Source organism: Marmota monax, unplaced genomic scaffold (genome assembly GCF_021218885.2).
Source record: "Marmota monax isolate L192 unplaced genomic scaffold, Marmota_monax_Labrador192_F-V1.1 WCK01_AAM20220418_F8-fsc00197, whole genome shotgun sequence".
Classification (NCBI taxonomy): Eukaryota; Metazoa; Chordata; class Mammalia; order Rodentia; family Sciuridae; genus Marmota; species Marmota monax.
In genome coordinates, this window is record NW_026694815.1 from 3,153,665 (window position 1) to 3,175,988 (window position 22,324).

The 22,324-nt window shown below is 35.5% G+C and overlaps 1 protein-coding gene across 13 annotated transcripts in view; it reads left to right on the forward strand.

Annotated features, from left to right (window-relative positions):
- Positions 1-4,464: 4,464 nt before the first annotated feature.
- Positions 4,465-22,324, forward strand: part of Pcm1 (pericentriolar material 1) — a 93,347-nt gene continuing 75,487 nt past the window's right edge. For 2 of the 13 annotated variants that reach the window (XM_058573123.1, XM_058573124.1), the window contains exons 1-2: positions 17,646-19,107; positions 20,798-20,915. In XM_058573123.1, coding sequence (XP_058429106.1) covers positions 19,106-19,107; positions 20,798-20,915 — 120 coding nt within the window. In that variant the 5' untranslated portion in view covers positions 17,646-19,105. Of the gene's footprint in view, positions 5,052-6,379; positions 6,447-17,644; positions 19,108-20,797; positions 20,916-22,324 lie in introns of those variants that run through there. The other 11 variants (XM_058573125.1, XM_046425948.2, XM_046425949.2 and 8 more) reach the window with 9 other exon arrangements.

Consider the following 22,324-nt stretch of genomic DNA (forward strand, 5'->3'; position numbering starts at 1 on the left):
TCAGATCAGTGTTTCTCAAGCGGGAATGATTTTTCTCTCTTCCCTGCAACTCCAAGGAACACTCGACAACCAATGCCAGGAGACACTTCTTGGCTTTCTTAACTGGGAGTGGGGGTTGCTAGAGGTACCTAGTGGGTAAAGGCCAGGGACACTGCTAAATATCCTGCAATGTACAGGACAATCCCCAGCAAGAAGAATCATCCTTCCCCAAATGCCAATATTGTCAAGGCCAGATAAAGAAGAGAAGTAATAATGCTTAAATTTAACTAAAAGATATACAAGCTAGGCTAAAGGTCTTCAACTAGTCCCTTCTTTGGCATGACCAACTCTTTTTTCATTAAGTTACCCACTCAATTAAGTTAAAATCCTGTTACATTCTTTTAGATATATCTCAAAATTTATAAATATGTTCCCATCCATCAACATGGATGAATATCAGAAAGATATTTTGGACAAAAAGTAGTCATATAAAAATATCATTTACATAAAGTTTAAAAACAAAAAATTAAGCAATATTTTGGTGAACATCCATAGTTATATGAGGAAAATGAAGGAATGATAACATTGAATTCAGGTTAGTACTTTTTTATGTCTACAGAGAAATGAGTTTGGAGAAAAGAATGAGAAGTCCCTTAACATATTAAATTCTATGTGTTAGATGAGCTGGTGGGTTCTTGAGTGTTATTATTATTTTACCTTCTAATTTACAAATTTGTCATATATTTTGGGAGGTATCAAAAATCACATAAAAAATAATGATATAATTTAAGTTAGTATAGTCACTGAAAATTTTTCCTTTAAGTTCTATCACCACCTGCAGGTTGAAAATAGGAATTGCATAAAACTGTTTGTTTCAAAGCCCAAATTAGTGAAAATAAAAATAAAAGAACTGTATAAGGCCTGGGGATATGAAGAAGTACAAAGGCATGGTTTCTGCTAAAGCCATGATTACAGTCTGTGAATAAAGAACATTACAAAATATAACAACATAAAAATAAACAACATAATACAAAATGTTATAAGAACCACCTGATCAGTGTCCTACTAAATATCATCAGAAACAAATGGTATTTATTGTTTATGTTAAAAAAATCCAAATTCCTTGTTTAATTTATCCTGTTATTACCTAATGCCAAGCCTTTCTTACTTCATACCTTCTCCCTTTGTCTCTACCTTTTCTTTTCTTTCTGGTCTGAGCTAAACGTTGCTACTAGATTGAAGTCTTAACCATTTCATTACATCATTTCCTTCTTTCCAAAATCTTTAGTGGTTTCACACTGACTGCAAAACAAAACCCAAACTCTCCAGAGCAGTAGTTCAGGCTTTCTATAGTCTGGCTCCAACCTCTTCATCAATCTTGCCTTCTCCTACATCCCCATCCTTCATTCTACACGAATGCTTTTCTTCACTTAGTCTGGTTCCTGTGTTGTCTAGTGCTAATTTTTGATGTGTTATCTGAGTTTGTGGAGTGTCATGTTTCCTTGAACCTCAATCTGTCATTTATACCCTGCATCTTAACACATGTTAAACTGTCTAAATGAGGACAATTGAAATGTGGTTTCAAAAAAAAAAAAAAAAAATATATATATATATATATATATATATATATATATCTTAGAGGCAACTCTTCTATTTCCTAGAGATATTTTCACATATTTCTGTCCCTAGTTTCATCCAATATAGAAATTTTGGAGCTATCATAATTTCTGAGACAATATATCCCTATTTTATTCTGAATTACTAAAGCACTTTCTGCCTATAACATTTATTTGACACAGTCATGCACAACTGATACAAAATTGATTCATTGCCATAGGGTTTGCTTTTTAGATTAAACATTAAACTTTTGGAAGTTAGTGGTAATTTTATAGTTTCTCTGATTTTTCTTTACTTTTTCCCCTATAAATTTCAGTAATGCCCATATTTGAGTTTAAGAACCCTTTCCCTTTGTTTTTGTGATACTGAGAATAGAACCTAGGGCCTTGCACATGGTAAGCAAGCAGTCTATAGCTGAGCTACATCCCCAGCCCTTTTTAAAATTTTTATTTGAGGCAAGCCTTGCTATATCGAACCAGCTGGTCTTCAACTTGAGTTCCTCCTGCCTCAATTTCCTGAATAGCTGGGATTGCAGATGTTTAACACTGTGCCTGCCTAAGGATCTGTTTTTTGTTTGTTTGTATTTTTAATATTTATTTTTTAGTTGTAGTTGGACACAATACATAATAAATATTCTATTTATTTTTTATGTGTTGCTGAGGATAGAACCCAGGGCCTCACATGTGCTAGGCAAGTGCTCTACCACTGAGCCACAACCCCAGCCCAAGGATTTGTTTTTAATTTAAGAAATTTTCAAATTCTTCCCACCACTAACAGTATAGTATTGACATTCCATAAATTTAAAAATCTTAGTGGCAATAGTTTCTACATACATTTAAAAATTATATATATAGGTGGAAACTTAACAGGAGTGGGGTGTTGGAGGGGGTGAGGACTCTGACTCTGATTTTCCTTATCTGCCAAAGTTCCCCTGCCTGCCAAAAGTATCTGACAAACTCCTTCCCTAAGGTGGCCCTGCTAAACCCTATAAAATTCAGACTCTTGTTGTAGTCAGTCCCCATTTTCCTCTTGAAAATATGCCCCTCTGCTGCTTAATAAAGCATTGCTGATCTCTTGAGGTCTGTCTCCATTTCTTTTTCTTTTCATTTGCTTTGGTAACATATATAACAAAATAATGATGATAGTAATGTTTTGGGGCTTTGCCATGTGTTAATACTTTTTTTTATCCGCCCTCCCTTTTTTGGTATTGGGGATTCAACCCAGGGGCATTTAACCCACAGAGCCACATTCCCAGCCCTTTTTATGTTTTTATTTTGAGAGGGTCTAAGTTGCATAGGCCCTCACTAAGTTGCTGAGGCTGGCCTCAAATTTGCAATCCTCCTGCCTTAGCCTCCCAAGCCACTGGGATTGGAAATCTGTGCCACCACACCTAGCTGGCTGCCTTTTCTGTCTTAACAACAATAAGTTCCTCCAAGGAATCAGTTATACCTCAGTTTAAATCTAGTTTATACTACATGGTTCTGTCAGAACTTTATTTTACCTCTTATTTGTAAAATGGGTCCTATGCAAAACCAACCTCTTCAGGGATTTTATGAGAATTAAGAAAATCATAGTAATGAATTAAGAAAATCACTGCCTGGTATAAAATAAACACTAAGAAAAAAAGTGTTTAAATCCTTCGAAATAGGCAATATTATTCCCTTTCCCTCATTTTATAGATGGAGCAATTGAGGCTTAAAAAGACTAAGTAACTTGCCCAAGATCTCAGAGCGATGAAAGTAGGATACAGCATTCTGGACTACAATAAACACCTAGACAATTGGTTTCTTTCTGCCTTGCGCTCTCATAGCACTTTTCTTATTACACAAAATTTACCTACATTAAACTCCATCATTTCCCCATCCTTCAATAAAATATTAGTTCAACGCCAGTTTTTTTTTTAATCTCTGTACTTAGCAAAATTAGAAACAACAACAAAATGTTTTTAATGTATGATAAATGAATAGCATCAGTGATCATTCTGGCCCTGATGACTGAACTCGGATGCAGTAGCAAATCGCAGTGGCTTGGAAGAGCTTTTTTTGAATTGTGTTCTGAGATGAAGTTCTACTAATTGGTTTTGTAAACAATTTCTGTAGGTCACTGAGAACAAATTATTGGGAAGCCCATTCTTACCCTTATTTTGCATCAAAAAAAGTTATCCCATAATATAAACTGTCTAAAGCTAGAATGCCTTTGCACTCAACTAAAATTGACAATTGTTTTTAACTTAAGAAGTTCTCCTCCTTTATCGAATTTGTTTTTAAAGAGATAATCTGTCAATTTGTTAATCTTAATAGAGCTGTTAACAGAAGGGTACAAATAAAAGGAATTCAAAGGCTACAGGTTATGAGAAAGTTTCCAGAGATTAAACTCTGATTAAAGATATCTTTTTCTTCTAAGGAAAAAGCAGGACGTGATTCTAAAATAGTATTCATTATTAACAATATTTATGATTCTCCCACCGACTAGGTATATATAAGGTGTGGCAAACTAATTTCCGAGGATTTATTTCCTCACGTTAAAATTAGGGGGTTAGATAAGATCGTCAGGGCTGTTTTGTTTCCTTCCCTTCGCGACCAGTTTCTGGGTAAGAAAGAAAGTGCGACCTCAGTCTTTCTTCCTCCTTCGGGCACAACCTGGAGCTGACACCTCCACAGAAAACTAGCCCCGCCCCACGCTCTATCTCCAAGGGCCGGAGGGGCCAATCCACTTCCGCACAGGCCTCCGTCCGGGAAGCGCACAGACTGCTGGGATTTGTAGTCTCTGTCCCTAAAGCGGAAGGGAATTCATAACCCGGGACCGAGTTTGCATTCTGGGCTATGTAGTCTCTGGTTGTTCGTTTGTGTAATCTGTTCGTGACTAAAAGGCTAGAGGACAGAGTAGACGCTGGCGGGTCACGTGACTCGAGTCTAGCGCTTACTGAGATCGCATTGCGGCTCCCGCCCCGGCGAGTTCTCGCCCCCGCGCGGCGGTTTCCGAGGTGACGGCGCATGTCTCGCCTCGCGTTGCCCCCTCTGCAGTCCCCCCGCCCCGCTTCTCCCACCACAATGAGGTCCTAAGATGGCGGTGGCTGCGGCGGTTGGCGCCGAGTACCTAAAGTAGAAAGGCGGCCATTGGGCTCTAGGCAGTCAAGGAACTTGTGGACCTCCCTGTTGCGGTCTCTAAGGGAGGAACGCTGCCAGTGGCGGGTCGTGGGGGCTGACCGCCACTGCGCCCTTGGCAGGAGCGGCTGCTTCGTTTACAGGTAAAGCCTCCGCGTTCCCGGTCCCTGGCAACCGAGGACAGCGCGCCACAGGGGCGGGAGAGCAACGGCTCTGGGACGCTTGACCGTGTTGGGCCTGACCTGGGACCCACGCCTCCTCGGTGTCTCCTGAGACTTTTTGCTGCCTCTTTTTCGTCCCCTAGGCAGACAGTCCGCCCCTCCCCCGGGACCGACCGACGCGATCTCCGAGGTGAGCTTCTAAGGGACGTGTTGGCGACTGCAGACTCCCCGTCTCTCTCTTCGTAGACTTGGGGAGGATGTCACCCTGCTTCTGGGGTGCTCCAGAAATGCCCCCTTACGGGTGGAGACAGAAGGGCGAGGGCTGTCGTTTAGGTGCCGGAGTCGAGCTCTCAAAGGAAGGCCTTGGTGGCCGGAGGCCCCTTCTTGGTGCTTCCTCCTACCCCACCCCCCAAATTCCATTCTGTGGGGCTTTGGACGCCCAGACTCCCGGGCGGAGAAGGGCAGACAAGGAGCGTCGTGACCCTTACAGGGTTGGGTTGGCCTGTGAGCAGCCGGATTTCAGCTCTCTAGTATTCTTAGAGTAACCGAGCGAGGGTCGACATTCCTGACTTTGGACCAGAGGTGGTTTATTACTTGCGAAGGAAATGTTGATTTAATAGCGCTCTCTCCCTCACACTCCTCCTGTTGCCCCTGTTCTCCATCCCTTTTGCAGATCTAGTTAGGGCCAAAAATTTGGGGGAATGAAATGCTGAGTGGGATTTGGGAAACGTTGCTTACTTTGCAGAAACTGGCGTTTAGGGATTAGGTATTTGGCTCCATTGGTGGGGGGACAGTAGAGCTCACTTTTCATCCCGCGGCCCAACATCCCGCAGCTCACCTTGTTAGGATTTTTTTTTTCCTGGACGGTTTGAGGTTTGGGTCGGTTGAACTACGGGGATCTTGTTTTGGCTTTGGAAAGCGGGCTTTCTGGGCGCCCACTTCATCTCCGCCCCTTAACCGCTTTCCAGACCCCGCCTTCTGGTATTCTCTGGTTACCCAAGTGGGTGTTGCACCTGCTCCTTTCTCTCCCTATCACCTTCCTGGTGAGGGCAACTGGATGCCGTTATAATACTGAATTTTTAAACTGAAGGTACACTTTGTGTTTACATAGAGACAGGATTATTTTGTTATGAAGGAGCTAGCTTTGCATTTTTCATCATCGTATGACCAAAGTTCTTGAACAGTGATAGAAAGTTAATGACTTGATCAATCAGAATCAACTTTCTCACGGATTTTTCAATGGTAATAGGATTAGCTGTTTTCATTACTATTACAAAATAGATGTTAAGATATCATTTTGCAGTTTGGTAGGGTGTTAGAGGTTTGGGGGATTTTAACATTTAAATGCACTGTTTTCCAAAAAAGTTAAGGTAACTTAAGCTTAAAAATCCTGATAAATTATGTTTTTATTCTTTGTTGATTTCCTAAATATATTTTAGACCACAAATATAATATTTATTATTCTGTACTTCACAGTGTTAAGAATTTACTGAAGTGATTTTTTTTAATCATATGCAGACAACAACTTTAAAGTGTGAAGCAGAAAAGGAGCTGTTTCTGAGCTGCAAAACTTGTTTCTAAATAGGTAATTTGACATTATATTTATTATTTTCCCTTGTATTATAGCTGAACACTTTATGATGGAGACTGGTATCCAGTGTATGATTGAGGGCTGTACAAACATTCTGGGTCTGCTGCCTTGTTTGCTCTGCTTTTTGGCATATTATTTTGGCCAGCCTTCCATGCTATTCCTAATAACTAAATAACTAGAATGGTTTGTGAAGTATCTTTTCAAATATGTCTTCACAGAATTTCCTCAGGCCATGTGAGTTCAAATTTATTGTATGACAACTATTAGTATAACCTCTTTCAAAATCCATTTAATTTGAAATGTCCTTCCACAGTCTGTTAATTGGTTTTATCTTTTATTCATAAAAATGTTTTTTAAGTTTGTTATACTTGTTATTGAAATTCTTTTAGTTGTTTAAAATTACTTGTAACATGAATTTTTGTGCCTAGTGCATTGAAACATGTTAAGTCATTACTAAGGAAAGTTCATTCAGGGAAAGTTAAGGGCACTTTGGAATTTAAATGACTAAAGGTTGACGATCAGAAGAAATTATGTCAAAACCACTTTAGAAATAATTGGTCTTTAAAAATATCTCAGAATATGAATTTAATTCTACTGTTAAGATTTTAAGAAAGCCTATTTTCAAAATTTGTTTACTATATTCTTGCTTTCTATGAAAGCAACAGATTTTCAGCTTCCCTATGAGGACCTGCAATGAGACTGCTGTGTAGAAATACAAATTGGTAGTTGATTCATATCTTCATTATAATTCTCAGAGTGTGTATTTGTTTTGTTTTGCTTTTTTCCTGGAAGACTATAACAGAATAGGACAAGAAAATGGAATTCAGCAAAGGTTAGATGTGAGTGTGTCACAGGTTTCAACAGATGCTTGCTATGTAATAGGCATTTAGTGAAATAAAAAGAATTATAAAATTAATTTTCCTTTTAGCACATTAGGGAAGATAAATAAAAGAAATAAAAATAATGATAATAATCAAGTTAATTCACATTGGAAGACTTTCATTTTCTCTTTTTTATATACCTTTAATTAATTAATTAATTTCATGTGGTGCTGAGGAGCCAACCAAGTTCCTCTCATGTGGTAGGCGAGTGCTCTACCTCTGACCCCAACTTTCATTTTCTTAATAGGGGATGTAGCCTTTTGAAGTAAATGGTTTTGAGACTTGAAAAAAGCAAAGGGTTTAGAATGATTACACTAGTGAATTTTGTGTGAATCTAAACAGGAGAAACATAGTACTACATTTATTTTTTAAATCTAGTTGAATGCTCTGGTGTACTATGTAATGACCATAAAGTACTGGAGATAAGACAGTGTACAAAACAGTCAAAGTGCTTTACCTCATGGTAAAGTGTATATGTATAGAATATAGTGTACCTTAATAGTGGGCACAACCAGTGTCATTATTATTTCCTCACTGTTTGAGAATTTGAGGGTAGAAGCAACAAAGCAGGTAGTGGGCTTATCTAGAGTTATCAAAATAGGCAAATAGAAGAGAAAGTTAATGAAGCTAGCAAGATATTTTTAGAATGCATTTACTTGCATTTGGGTTTGGGTAAGGAAGCCAGATTAATATATTGAGAGAGAAAAAAAGATCAAGGGACTAGAAAGCATTTGGGGGAGAGCCAAGAGCAAGGTTAGCAGAAATGAGGCAGTGAGAAAAAATATAATGCTAGAATTTATGAACAGAAAGGAATTTCAGAATTTCTCTGAATAAATTACCAATTCAGGATGAAAAGGAATTGGAATAGAGAAGATGAGATGGACATTGATATTGAGGCCAGAATCTAGAAAAAGTATTGCAGATGTTCAGTTCATGAACACAGAGAATAAGCTAGAGAGTGAAACTAGGAGCCAGTTGTTATTAAGAAAAGTGCCTTGGGTAGGATAATAGGAAATGGTGTCCAAGACAGGAGGAGTGGTATTTTTTATGAATAATTTTTTAAAAGGAAAAGTTAAGCATTAAATAAGAATGGTCTGCAAACAGTATCCTTCTAGGAGAATAGGAAAAATAGCATCTTTGTTTTGTCTTATTACTGGGATCAGAACAAGGGGCACTTTACCAGTGAACGACATCCCCAGTACTTTTTGTTTTTTATTTATAGGCAGGGTCTCATTGAGTTGCTGAGGCTGGCCTCAAGCTTGCAGTCGCCTTGCCTCAGTCTCTCTACTTACTGTGATTATTGACATGCTTCACCACACCCAGCAAGTAGCACATTTTTTAAGAAATGACTACTAAAAAATGGTGCTTTTAGGGGCTTTGGGATTTTACTGAAGCCAAAGTAGCAGGAGGAATGTTTGGGAATAGATGGAGGATGTATGGGGAGTTTGTAATGGTCCAGTGGAAGAGATAATAGAGTTGTTATTAGTGAGTATGGGATGGAATGGCATTGAAAAATAGGGATTTGAGATTGATGGCAGTACCAGGGCTTAGTGATTTTTTCTTAGGGAGGATATGTAATTCATGATAAGGAATTGATAGATTTTGGATATAGTTGTAGGGAGGAAGAAGTCTTAACAATTAGAATTTTTTATATTGGGAGATTAATTGGCATTGATGGTTCACATTTGCTTTTGTAGAAGGCAAGAGTATATTATACAAATTTTGTTGGCATAAAATATCCTATATAAATAACTATTAAAAATGTATACCATAAAGTATTGATAATGCTTGAGGAGATATATTTAACCTGATTTAAATATTATGTAATGTATATGTATATATATATATATATATATATATATATATATCAAAACATATGTCACCTTATTAATATGTACAACTTTCTTGTTTTTATGTTATCAGTAAAACTTTTTTTAACTAAAAAAATAAATATAGTTATACCATTGGTAACTGTACCTTAAGATAGACCTAATACAAAGCTTGATATATAGTAAGGTCAAATTTTGGTTGATTCAAATTAAGCAGTATATAGTTTTGAAATTTATCCATCTCTTCCCAATTTATTTGCAGTATTAGGCTTTTTTTTTTTTTTTAAATTTGAAGAGGGTAATTGTAGAGGTATCTGAGTCCTAGAAATTTATTTAAAAATTGAAAAGTCTCAAATTTAAAAAGCGATGGATGGATCTGGAGACTATCATGCTAAGAGAAATAAGCCAGTCCCCGAAAGGTCGAATGGTCTCTCTGATAATGTGGAAGAAAGCTAACCCATATAAAGGCAATAAAGTGGTGAGGAGGTAGATTAGATTAGACAGTGGGGAATGGAGGGAAAGGAGGGGGGTTAGGAAAAGTAAAGACAGTGGAATGAATCTGACATAACTTTCCTGTGTACATACGTGAAAACATCACAGGGAATCCCACCATCATGTACCTCCGCTAGAATGGGTTCCTAACTACAATAAGATATATTCTATACTTGTATAATTATGTCAAGATGGATTCTACTGTCATGTATAACTAAAAAGTACCAGTAAAAAAATGGAAGTACAGAGAATTGAAGAAATTCCTCAAATGGAAATTTAGTTAAATTACACATAATACTAAATACTTTTACATTTTCTCTCAGTTTTCATTAAAAGTGCTTGGTTGTATACTATATTAAATCTTTCAAAACAGGCTGTTTCTTTTTTATAATCAGTAGAGGAAACACCCCGAATAGTCCAACCTTTAGAATATCCTTTAGATACATAAAATTCTAACAATTTTTATTTTGTGACTAATATTAAGAGAAAAAACTGTCCTTTCTACATTACTGAGAATTTCTTAAAATCTTGATTTTACCCCATTAGTTGAGAAGTAATGTATTTTCAGAGATGCTTATGAGTAATTAAAAAAATTTTTTTTAGTTGTAGTTGGACACAATATTTTTATTTATTTATTTATTTGTTTGTTTGTTTTTATGTGGTGCTGAGGATCAAACCCAGTGCCTCATACATGCTAGTCGAGCGCTTTACCACTGAGCCACAATCCCAGACCGCTTATGAGTAATGTAATGCCATTCAAAAAATAATACCTTAACTTTAACAATCTAGGGGAATTTTTTAAACTTAATTACTTGATTATTTAAATCTCTTCTTTACCTTGTGTTTGATTGATTGATTTAGGTACTGGGGATTGAACCCAGGGACACTTTAGCACTGAACCACATTCCCAGCCCTTTTTATTTTTCATATTGAGACAGGGTCTTGCTAAGTTACTTAGCGCCTCACTAAATTGCTGAGGCTAGCCTTGAATTTGCAATCCTCCTGCCTAGGCTTCGCAAGTAGCTGGGATTATAGGTGTGCACCACCACACCCAGCTCTTTTTTTTTTTTTTTTTCAGTTTTTGGTGGACACAACATCTTTATTTTATTTTTATGTGGTGCTGAGGATCGAACCCAGCACTCCGCGCATGCTAGGTGAGTGCGCTACTGCTTGAGCCACATCCACAGCCCACACACCCAGCTCTTTACTTCATATTCTTATTTCAAAGGCAAACTTCAGTTGTAGGTATTTTCATGGTAGTAAAACTGTGATATTCTACTTGTATATGATGCTTCTCTCTAGTAAGAATTCTGTAATAGGATTTTCCTTAAAAAAGAAAAAAAAAATTGCTGAGCACAGTGGTGTGCGCCTGTAATCCCAGAGGCTATGGGGGCTGAGACAGAGGATCTCGAGTTCATAGCCAGCCTCAGCATATGGCAAGGCACTAAACAACTCAGTGAGACTCCATCTGTAAATAAAATACAAAAATTGGGCTGGGATGTGGCTCAGTGGCTGAGTGCCCCTGAGTTCAATCCCTGGTTAAAAAAAAAAAAAAAAAAAAGAAAGAAAGAAAAATCATGGCAAGTAGCTTAAAATTGCTATAGTGTATTTACATTTTATATTTTTATTAGCAAGATAAGGAAACCCAGTAGGACTGTCAAAATTAGATAAGTGAAACTCACAAATTTAACTGTTTCAACTTCCTTTAGTATGAATAAGAATGCTTCTTTAATGTAAAAGAATTTTATTCAGATGTTCATTCTTTCATCCATTACCCATACCATTTGTTTGTTAGCAGCTTCAACTTTCTCATCTCATTGTATATTGAACCTGCCTGTCAAGATCCCAACCTTGGATGAATTCAGTGGAGAATTTATTACAAGGCCTATAAACATTTTTGGAGAAGAAAAAAAAAATGTAATGCATGTTAACAAACTAGTGAATGGTCTCTGGTTCACCTAAGTACTTAGTGCTGCCTTTAGTCTTTCTGTTCGCCACTCTTTCTTTTCAGATCTCGCAGCCACTGCATCTCACCCTTTAACCTTTAACATACAATCTTTCCTACTTCACAGGACTTGTGATCTCCCTCAGTTTCTTAGTACTGAATCTGCTAACCACCCTCTAGTTACATCCTTTCCTTTCAGTGAAAGAGATGTTCCTCTGCCTATCTAAAGCTAATCATTCAACCACATGAATGGGATCCTAATTAGAATAAGTTAAACTCCACGTACGTGTAATATGTCAAAACACATGCTACTGTCATACATAGCTGAAAAGAAATAAAAAATTAAAAGCTAATCATTTTTCTTTTGCCTTGGATCCCAGTTGCTCGTATTTTCTCAGAGACTATATCCAATCTCCTTTCTCCACTGCATCTTCAATTTTACCCTCTTTAGGCTCTTCCTGACAAATTTTAAATATGCTTAGGATAGTTCCATTTTATTCTTCATGATCATTTCTACTTGCTTCTCTTCATGGATTAATTCCTTAAGACTGTTGTCTAGTGATTTCCTTTATTTTTTTCTCCTTTCTCTCAATAATGCATTCTAGTTATGGAATTGACACTCATTGCTTTGCTGAAGTTGCTCTTACCAAGGTCAACAGTAACCTTGTTGCTAAATCCAGGTGGACACATCTCAGTGCTTTTCTTATTTGACAAGGTAACATTTGGTTTCTCATCACATGCTTGTCTTGGTAAAACACGCCCCCCCCTTCTTGGCACACTTCCTGTTTTCTGTCCTAAACTCTCTGTGCCTTCTTGCTGTCCTTTTCTTCTCTCTCTCTAAATGTGAATGTCCTTTAAGATTTAATCTTTTCTTACTCATCATCTTCTTCCTGAGCCCTCTTGCCCACTTTCAAAGTACTTTTATTTATGACTGGATGACTTACAGATCTATCTCTGTAGCTGAGATTTTTCTTGTGAGAAATCTGTATTTGCTTACTAGATGAATTTAATTGGGTGTAGCATAAGTACCTCAAACCTAATATTTCTAAAATTGTGAATTCATCATTCTTTTCTCTCAACAATTAAAACTTGTTTCATTTCTGATCACTTTGACATGATTATCATATACCTAGTTGCTTAAGCTAGAAACCTAGGATTCATCCTGTAACTGATTCCTCATCTCCCAATTGTAATAGTCACCAAGTTGTATTGATTCTACCACAGAAATCTTGCTTAAATTGGTCCCCCTCCCCTGCCCCACTTTAATGGAGATTGAACCCAGAGGCACGCTATCACTGATTTATATCCACAATCCTTTTTCTATTGTTTTATTTCTATGATCTTGCTAAGTTGTGTAGGCTGGCCTCAAATTGGGATCCTTCTACCTCAGCTTCCCAAGTTGCTGGGGTTACAGGCTTGAGTCATTGTTTACAGCCAGATTTTTTTTTTCTACATTTCTCTTTACGTTCCTAGTCTTTTGATTATGGGAATTTTTTTTACTATACTAAATATTAATTTATAATAATAGGTCTATAGATTAAGATTTAGAGGGCAGAGATCCATATTTGTTTTTTAACTTTTTTTTTTAGTTGTTGATGGACACAATACCTGTATTTATTTTTATGTGGTGCTGAGGATCAAACCCCTTGCCTCACATGTGCTAGGCAAGCGCTGTACCACTGAGCTACGACCCCAGCTGAGATCCCATATTTTTAATGGTGGCTTTGACTTGCTACTCTTTTCTTTCTTTTAATATTTATTTTTTAGTTGTAGTAGGACACAATATCTTTATTTTGTGTATTTATTTCTATGTGGCGTTGAGGATTGAACCCAGGGCCTCGCACTTACTAAGCAAGTGCTCTTTTGCTGCTGAGCCACTACCCCAGTCCCTTGCTACTGTTTTCTACATTGTATAGGGGAGATATTTACTATCTTTGAGAAATCTGCTGAATGTTCATGTTTTGAGAATTCATCCAAATGTAATTACTTCTTTGTATTAGTAATTTTACTTCTGTTATGTGCCTTTAAATTACATTTGGTATCATTATTAAGTTAATATTCTATGTGGCAATTGCAGTATAACAGTGGACAAAATTATTTTACTAACAGTAGATAAGACTTTAGTAAATAGTCTTTTAAAAGATTTTTAAAAATTCTATAATGTTTTCCCCAAATAATTATAATGTACAATTTTTAAACTGTTTTAGAAACTTACTTAATAGTATTTAGTCATTGATATATAAATTCACCTTTAGAACAAGTTCTTCATTTAAGGTTTTTTTTTTTTTTTTTTTTTTTTTTTTTTAATATCATGGATTGAACCGGGGTGATTAACCACTGAGTCACATCCCAGCCCTTTTTTAATTTTTTATTTTGACACAGCATCTTGCTAAGTTGCTTAGGGCTTCACTGAGCTGCTGAGGTTGACTTCAAACTTGAGATACTCCTCCTGCCTCATCCTTTGAGTTGCTGGGATTACAGGTGTGGGCTACCAACGTAGCTGGCTATAGGAAATTTATTGTAATTCAGAAATAGAATGTAAGACCTTCTCCAAATATATTGTTAATTAATTTATCTTAAAGTGAGTTTACTTTATTGTTGTTTTGACAGAAAGTAAAACATGTGGGTTGGGGATGTAGCTCAGGGATAAAATGCTTGCCTAGTATGTGTGAGGCCCTGGTTTCAACCTCCAGTACAAAAAACAAAAAAGAAGAAAGAACAGCATACTGTATTTGAAGAAAAAGCTAGCATATGAGAATTTTTACTTAAATATCATAATTTAATCTTCTAACATATTTACTTATTTGTGCAGTACTAGAAATTGAACCCAGGGCCTCTTCATGCTGGGCAAGTACTTTAGCACTAAACTATATCCCTAGCTGTCTAATTTGCATTTAAAAACAGTTTCCTTTTGGGGCTGAGGTTTGTGGCTCAGTGATAAGAGTGCTCGCCTAGCATGCATGAGGCACTGGGATCAATCCTCAGCACAACATAAAAATAAAATAAAGATATTGTGTCCACCTAAAACTAAAAAATAAATATTAAAAAAATACAATTTCCTTTTAATACTTTTTTTTTTTTTTTTTTGGTCAGACTAGGGATTGAACTTAGGACCCTATATGCCAGGCAAGAACTCTGCCACCAGATGTTTTTAGTACTTTCTAAAAAGTACACTAACACCTCTATTGCATTTGTATTTTTGGAGCTCCTTTAATATTACTGACATTAATATTAATGTCATTACTTCTAGAAAACAGTAGTTGCAGAACATTTTGTTTAAATGAGTTATTTCAATTACTGGAAATAACTCTCTTAGGGTAGTAACTATTTTAAAAGGTCCTAAATATACTTCTAGGCTAAAAATAATACAAATGATTGCTTAAATATATATAAATCAGAGAAAAGAGGGAAAAAGTAATCTCATTTCTACCCTGTAACCAATAATTAGTTTAACAAAAGCACTTTAGTATACTTCCTATTTTTTAAAAGTCTATCTACAATTTTCATACTGCTTTTTCCTCTTAATATTATGTGACTTTTTACACTATAAAGATGTTATGTTGTTTAGCCTTTGTAATTATATATTTTAAAGGGGGCTTAGTAGTCTACCTGTGGATATAGGACAATTTGTCTAATAACATGCATCCTGTCATTTGACATTTAGTAAAATCTTAAATTTAAGGTTGTTTCTTAGGTTGGATATGGAGATTTATAAATTTTAGGTCAGAATTCTGTTTTAGTTCTTGATGCAGTATTGCCAAAATACTTTTCAGAAAAATTATATCAGTTTACGTTCTCATCATAGTATCTGAATGTTCCATTTTCCCTTTACTCTCAACCAGGATTAGGTAGTATGTAATTTATATGAAATTAACAAGTTTAATAGAGTCTTATTTTAATTTGGTGCCGTACTTTGTTAATATTTTTTATTATTTTATGTTTACTATTTTTTTTGTAATATCCTTAATTCTTTATGTGCTAAAGGTATTAACTAACCTTCATATTTGTTTGATCCTTTTCCTCCAGTTTGTCATTTAGTATTTATTCTCAGAATGCTTAAGATTAACTTTTTTGTTCTTATTGTAGTGGTGCTGGGATTGAGCCCAGGAACACTATACCACTGAGCTACATCCCTACCCCTTTTTTAAATTTTGAGACAGAGTCTCACTAAGTTGCCAGGGCTGTTCTTAAACTTGTGATCCTCCTGCCTCAGCCTCCTGAGTATTCAGGATTACAAACTTAGCCATCATGCTTGGCAGGATTCATTTTTATGTGAATAGAGTCTGTTGAATTTTTTTTCTGCGTGTATGTGTGATTTCTTTTTTGTTTTGTTTGTTTTTTGTTTTGGTACCAGAGATTGAACCCAGGGGCACTTAACCACTGAGCCACATCCCAGAACTTTTTATTTAGATTTTGAGACAGGATATCATTATGTTGCTTAGGGTCTTTCTGAGTTGCTTATTAGCCTGGCTTTGAACTAGTGATCCTCCTGCCTTAGCATCCTAAGTTTCTGGGATTACAGGAGTGTGCCACCATGCCTTGCTCTGTATTCTAAGTTTAGTAAAGTCTGTATTTTTAAATCCATTCTATTTTCTTATTTGTTTTTTTAGCTTATATGAATTTTTGTCTTATCTGTTTTTAATTTATTTACTATATTTGTGGTTTAAGATAGCTTTTCTTAACATTAGGAGGATTAAACTTTAATGCAATAAGACATTTATTATTTACTATGAAATTAACTTCCTTGTGGAATAGTATCAGGATATGTCCATGGGAGAAATGAGAAAATAATAACCGAAGTCATTTTTCTATGTTCTGTGTTTGAGATAAAGAATTCCAGTTAAGAAAGATTACCAAGGTTCTTAATAAGTCTTGAAAATTGTTAGCAAATTGTTCTATCAACTGAATAATCCTATGTTGTAGAATTGTGAGGATAAAGTGATATAATGGACGTAAAGAATTCTGTGTGGTGCTGAGTATTTTCTTTCTTGAGCTGGTACTAATTTATATATAGATATTCATGGTTGAATGTCTTAAATTAACTTAATACCCTGCTGACCTCTACTTGCTTTTATTTTCCATATACCAATATTTGTTCTGGCTTATTTATTTTTCCAGATGAATTTTAGAATCATTTTTCAAGTTCCAAGAAGGATCCCGGTGGGATTTTTATTGGAATTACATTAAGCATTTAGAAAAATGATATGATTGCAATATTTGGACTTCCCATTTAATTACCTATTATATTGTTTTATAGCATGTAATAGTGTTTCTTCGCAAGGGGAAAATTATATTATTCTTAGGTAATTTGTGTATGTTACTGTAGCATCATTTCCCCTGCGTACGTAACTATATATTTGTATATTTTTTTGTGGTACTGGGGATTGAACCCAGGATCCCACACAGATGCCAGGCAAGTGCTGGACCACTGAGCTGTATCTCCAAACTTTTTAAAATTTTATTTTGAAACAGGATCTTGCTACGTTGCCCAACTTGCCTTAAACTTGGAATCTTCTTGCGTTAGCCTTCCAAGTGTCTGGGATTACAGGCATGTGCCACCACACCTGGCTTCCATTATTTTTTTTTGAGTGGGTATTGGTAATAATTTGAAGTTCTCTAAATTTTTTTTAATGCATGTTCTTTAAGAATATCACCTTTTTCAATATTAATATTCATATGTTTTCTTTCTTTTTTTTCATAGAACTTTTGAAATGGTGCTTACTGAATTGAATGTGGCATTCTTATTTTGGCTTTTGTAGGATTGTCCTTCATGTCTTATTTTATGTATAATGTTGACTGTTGGTTTTAAAAATACTTCTTTTCAGCTATTTGGAGAGTTATTAATGTATGCTATTTCAAAGAATACAGACAGTTTTAATATATAACTAAGGAAAATCTCAGTGTATTTGTTGTTTTTAAGATTTTCAAATATTTGTTGAATTTTATCACATCACTTTATTTTGAGAAGATTTAACTTGTTATGTAATCTGTTAATGTAATATGTATTCTAATAGACATTCTAGCATTAAAATATCCATGGAATTAATCCTGTTTAGTCATGGTTGATGATCTTTTTGCTTTTATGCTGCAGCAAATGGATCTTAGAATTGAAGCAGTTTGGATTTGTAATCTTTTTTGCCCTTTTAGCACAATGACTATAGTAAAATTATCTAACTCTTTTGAATATTATTACTTTTGTTTGTAGTCTAATGGCTCTCCCTGTCCCTTAAATTTTAGATAAAATTATCTCAACGTTTCCTACTCCTACATAATTTTATAGCTATTGGAAATCTAGAGTCCTCTACTAGATTATCTAGAGTTTTTTTCTCATGACCATTTCTGCTTTTGAACCTTTGCTTTCACCATTGCTACTTCTGTTTCTAGTCTCTTTAACCCAGATATGACATTAAGTTCTTTTTTTTTTTTTTTTTTTGTGAAAAAGCTTTTTTATTCTAAATCAAATTAGTTCACCAATCTAATCATAACAATGCTCAACATTTCCCATTTTGGCAATTTCTGTCACTCTCAATTTTTGGTAAATCTGCCCTGTGTTCCCAACATCATCGCACCCATGGCCCTCAGCAACCATTCCAGAAAACAAAGATGATCTAATTATACTACCTGTTCTTAATTTCATCTAGTAAGTTTAAAATTCTTTCTCTACTAAGAATCATTAATAAAGTGTCCATGCTTCTTTATGAAAGGCTTGATATCATACAATGCTCCTGTTTGTTTGAAAGCAAGAACAGTTTTCCACTCTAGTCTTCATCATATAACTGTTAAAGGGGGAAAAAAGAAGGAAGATCCATATTTCTTGTTTTTGTTTTCTTTTTCCCCAAACCCTGAATTTCTTCTCAATCTATAATGAACGAAACACAAAATCCACATTTCTTAGTGGAACTATTTTTCTTATTTGAGGTTTTTTTTTCAGATCCTGAATTTCTTCTAAATCTACAATGAAACAACCAGTGGATTGACAACATTGGTTCTGAGATAGACTCACTCGGTAACAAGAAAGTCCAATTCCAACTGGGGAAATTTACCTGAGTCCCAGCCTTTTCAGTTTAACATTACACCTACCACCTAGGAAAATAAATCCAAGTACCCATCTGGGTTGAGAAAAGAGTTACTTGTGACTTTATAAAAAATGGAACTATGTAATGTAAAATTCCAAAAAAGTCAAATGGTGCTACATAAGACATTTTTCTTTTTCTTAGGAAAAAAGAGTTATATGGAAACTTCTCATTATCTTTTTCTTCTCTTCTATGTCCAAAGTTCAAAGCAGGTCATACTATAGGGTCCATCTCACCTTCTTATCTAAAAAACTACTCGTGCTACTTTTCTTCCAGTTTTGGCCACACGGAAAACTAACTCTACTGTGCTATATGACTCCAGAAAACAGGATGAATAAAACTGTAATACAGCAGCCTCTCATCTTAGGATGGTGAACAGCGTTCCATCATGGACTCAAACTGGGTTGTTCGCTTTTACCATTCTTTTAACTAAATGTAAGCATGCACTCACTTAGCTGCTACACAATCTGGTCCTTCTGTAGAAGAATGAAAAAATTTAAAAAGAGCAAGTGTTCCAAGACTTGAAAAAGTAAATAACAGGTTCTGTCTCCAGGAGAAAAACCCCTCCTTTCATCCAAAAATGTGGATTTACACATGTAAAAATATGTATTTGTACAGATTCTCTTTAGGTATTAGATATGAAATCAATCTTGATATCTTGTCTTTATGCTTCTTTATCACACCAAAGGGTTAACTGCAAAACTGGACCTTCATTTCTATCCAGTAAATCTGTCACAAGATGAACCAGGATATAGAGATATAGATAACTTTTTAACATCTTTTTCTTTTCAAATTACAACAAATATTTGGAATTTACTGCTGCAGTCTCAAATGTGCTTATCATAATAGTGGCCGAAACTGGAAGACATTTTTTTAAAAAACCTGAAGTCATCCATACTTGCCATTTATTAGTCTTCTTGTTTGGAGCAAAAGGCTAAGAATTCACAAATACCACAACCTAAGCACCTGTTTCAAATTAAACGTCAGCCTTCAGCTTGCAAAATAATTTTTTGATAATTAAGCAAATTGCAGAAGACCCATCAATTGCTTTTTTTCTTCCGGGAGAAGTCAGCAGGATAACTGCACCCTAAGGGCTTCTTTCTGTGTTGAATTTGAAAGGTGGAACAAAAGAAAAGCAATCTTTTCCAATCTAAACCATGGAGGTAATGTGTAGAAAGGTATCCATATTTCAGTAGGGAAAGTGGCTGGATAAAAGAAGCAGGACTACCCGCTCTAGAAGGCAACATAGAAATACCGGCCACATCCTGAGTTCAGAATTTTGTTTTGAGATGAATAAAAAGCACCTAAATGTAAGGAAAGTGTTCATCCTGTGTGACAAGAATTCTCACATGGTCCATCAGACGCAGTCGGCTTCCCGGGGGCCTGCACGCCCCCGGCCCAGAGGCCAAACGGCCAAATGGCCGAGGCGCTCCTCACTCCACCATCTTCGCTTCTGACATTAAGTTCTTGTCCTTATTTTCACATGCCCAAGCAAAAACTCCCTGGGAAGTTTGGTAGACTTCAGCAAATAAGGGAAGCTATGGCTACTACATCATTGTTCTTAAAATGTATTTTAGCTATTGCACTCTTGGATTTTATTGGCCCTTCACCCCACGTTGATCTGCTTCTGTCTCCCCACCTTCTTGTCATCTTACTTAACGTTCTGATATATCTTGTTTCTCCTTGTTCCGTGCAGAGTAGTTCTAACTTTTTTGGATCTTGGGTATAAAACTAATGCCAGTTTTCTTGTGGTATCACTTTTATGCCAAGTTCATTAACAGTGCACTGGTTCTGTTAAAAAGTTCTTTCCTACCTATTTTCTTTACATTTTAGGACTGTGTTGAGTAAGTTAAAATAATCTTAAAGCATGCAGTGCACATAATGGATATACAGAGGGTTTCTTTTCCTTCTCTACTCGAGCTACTTAACTCATGATAACATAATATACGATAGCACCTAAGATAAAGTTGATGTTGTCTGTAACATGTGGTTGATAGTGCTTCTTTTTATTTTCACAAAATTAGTGTTTCAGAAATTCTTTTATATGCTAAGTTTCATGAAATGATTTAAACATTGAAACTTGTTTTATATGTGTTAAAACCCTTAGTTTTTACTTGTCTTTCAGGAAATTAATTGTTAAAGCCAATATGGCCACAGGAGGAGGTCCTTTTGAAGAAGGAATGAATGATCAGGATTTACCGAACTGGAGCAATGAAAGTGTTGATGACCGACTCAACAATATGGTATGATATCTTATTATTGATGGTGTGTTGTTGATTTCTAATGTTAAAATGCAGCTTTCTCCACACCAAATCTAACTCACTCTTTATTAACATTGCTAGTTAATATATTAAGGTACCCTGGACTATTCATTATTAGTTGAAGACCCTTTTATTATAACTAACAAATCAATTTGACTTAGCTTAAACTAAAAAGGAGATTTGTTATAAGGATATAAAGATGTTTTATGGAAACCGTATGAAGGAATATAGGTGGATTTTAGGGAAGGGACTGGAAAAAGGAACTGGAAAGTTGTCAAGAATCCACTCTTTTTCTACTGTGACTCTGCTTCTGAGTATTTTTTTTTTTTCTTTTTGGTATCGGTGGGGTTGAGCCCAGTGGTGGGTTAATCACTGAGCCACATCCCCAGCCCTTTTTTACTACTTATTTTGAGATAGGGTCTAGCTAAGTTGCTAAGGCTGACCTCAAACTTGAAATCCTCCTGCCTCAGGCTCCTGAGTCACTGGGATTAAGGCATGCGCCACCATGACCAGCTTCAAAGTACTTCTTAACCCAGTTTTCTCTTCACAGACTAGGATTATCTGCTTCTGTGGTCCATGAAGTTATAGTGTAATTGCCCCATCATTTTAAAGTTTTCAGTTATGGCTGTAATTATATGCTGATTGGTTATCTTTTATTTCCAAATTGAAAATTTGGGATAAGATTTTCCTAATTTGGATTGCATATGCATTTCTTTTCCCTTTAGCTATGGCCAGGAGAGAGTAGGGTAAGTATAAAGGGTTGACAGGAATACCTATATATGGAAGGGACAGTTCATAGAAAGGCAAGTTTTATTATAAATGAGAAAAGTAACCCAAATGGTTTCATTATAGTAGTAACTAATATGGATAAGGTAGGAATTATAGATATTTTTGTTGAATGAATTAGGTTATGTGGGTGTGATTAATAAAAATATTTTATAGCAATAATATTAAGCATATTTTAATTCTGTGTGTGGTATTATATAATACATCATTGTCTATAAAAATAATAGTTACATTTATTGCTTACTAAATGTGAAGCACTGTATTAGATGTTTATGTATTTCATTTTTAATCCCATTTTAAAGTTTAGGATTTTAGGCATTAGGAAGCAGACTGTAGTAAGTTAAATAAATTGCCTAGGATCACCCAGTAGAACATTTCTTTAAAAAACAGTAATTATTTTAGAACCCAGGTTGATTTCAGATCTGTTGTCTTTTTTTACTATGCATGCTGACTTCAATCTAAAGGAGGCCAGTAAATGTGTCTATAATTTATTTCACTATTTAATTTATAAATAGAAAAAAAAATTTAAAACGCTTTTGAAAATGTTTAGATTCTAAGACTGATCAAAGATTTTTAAGCTTATCAAATTATTTTCCTGATTTGAT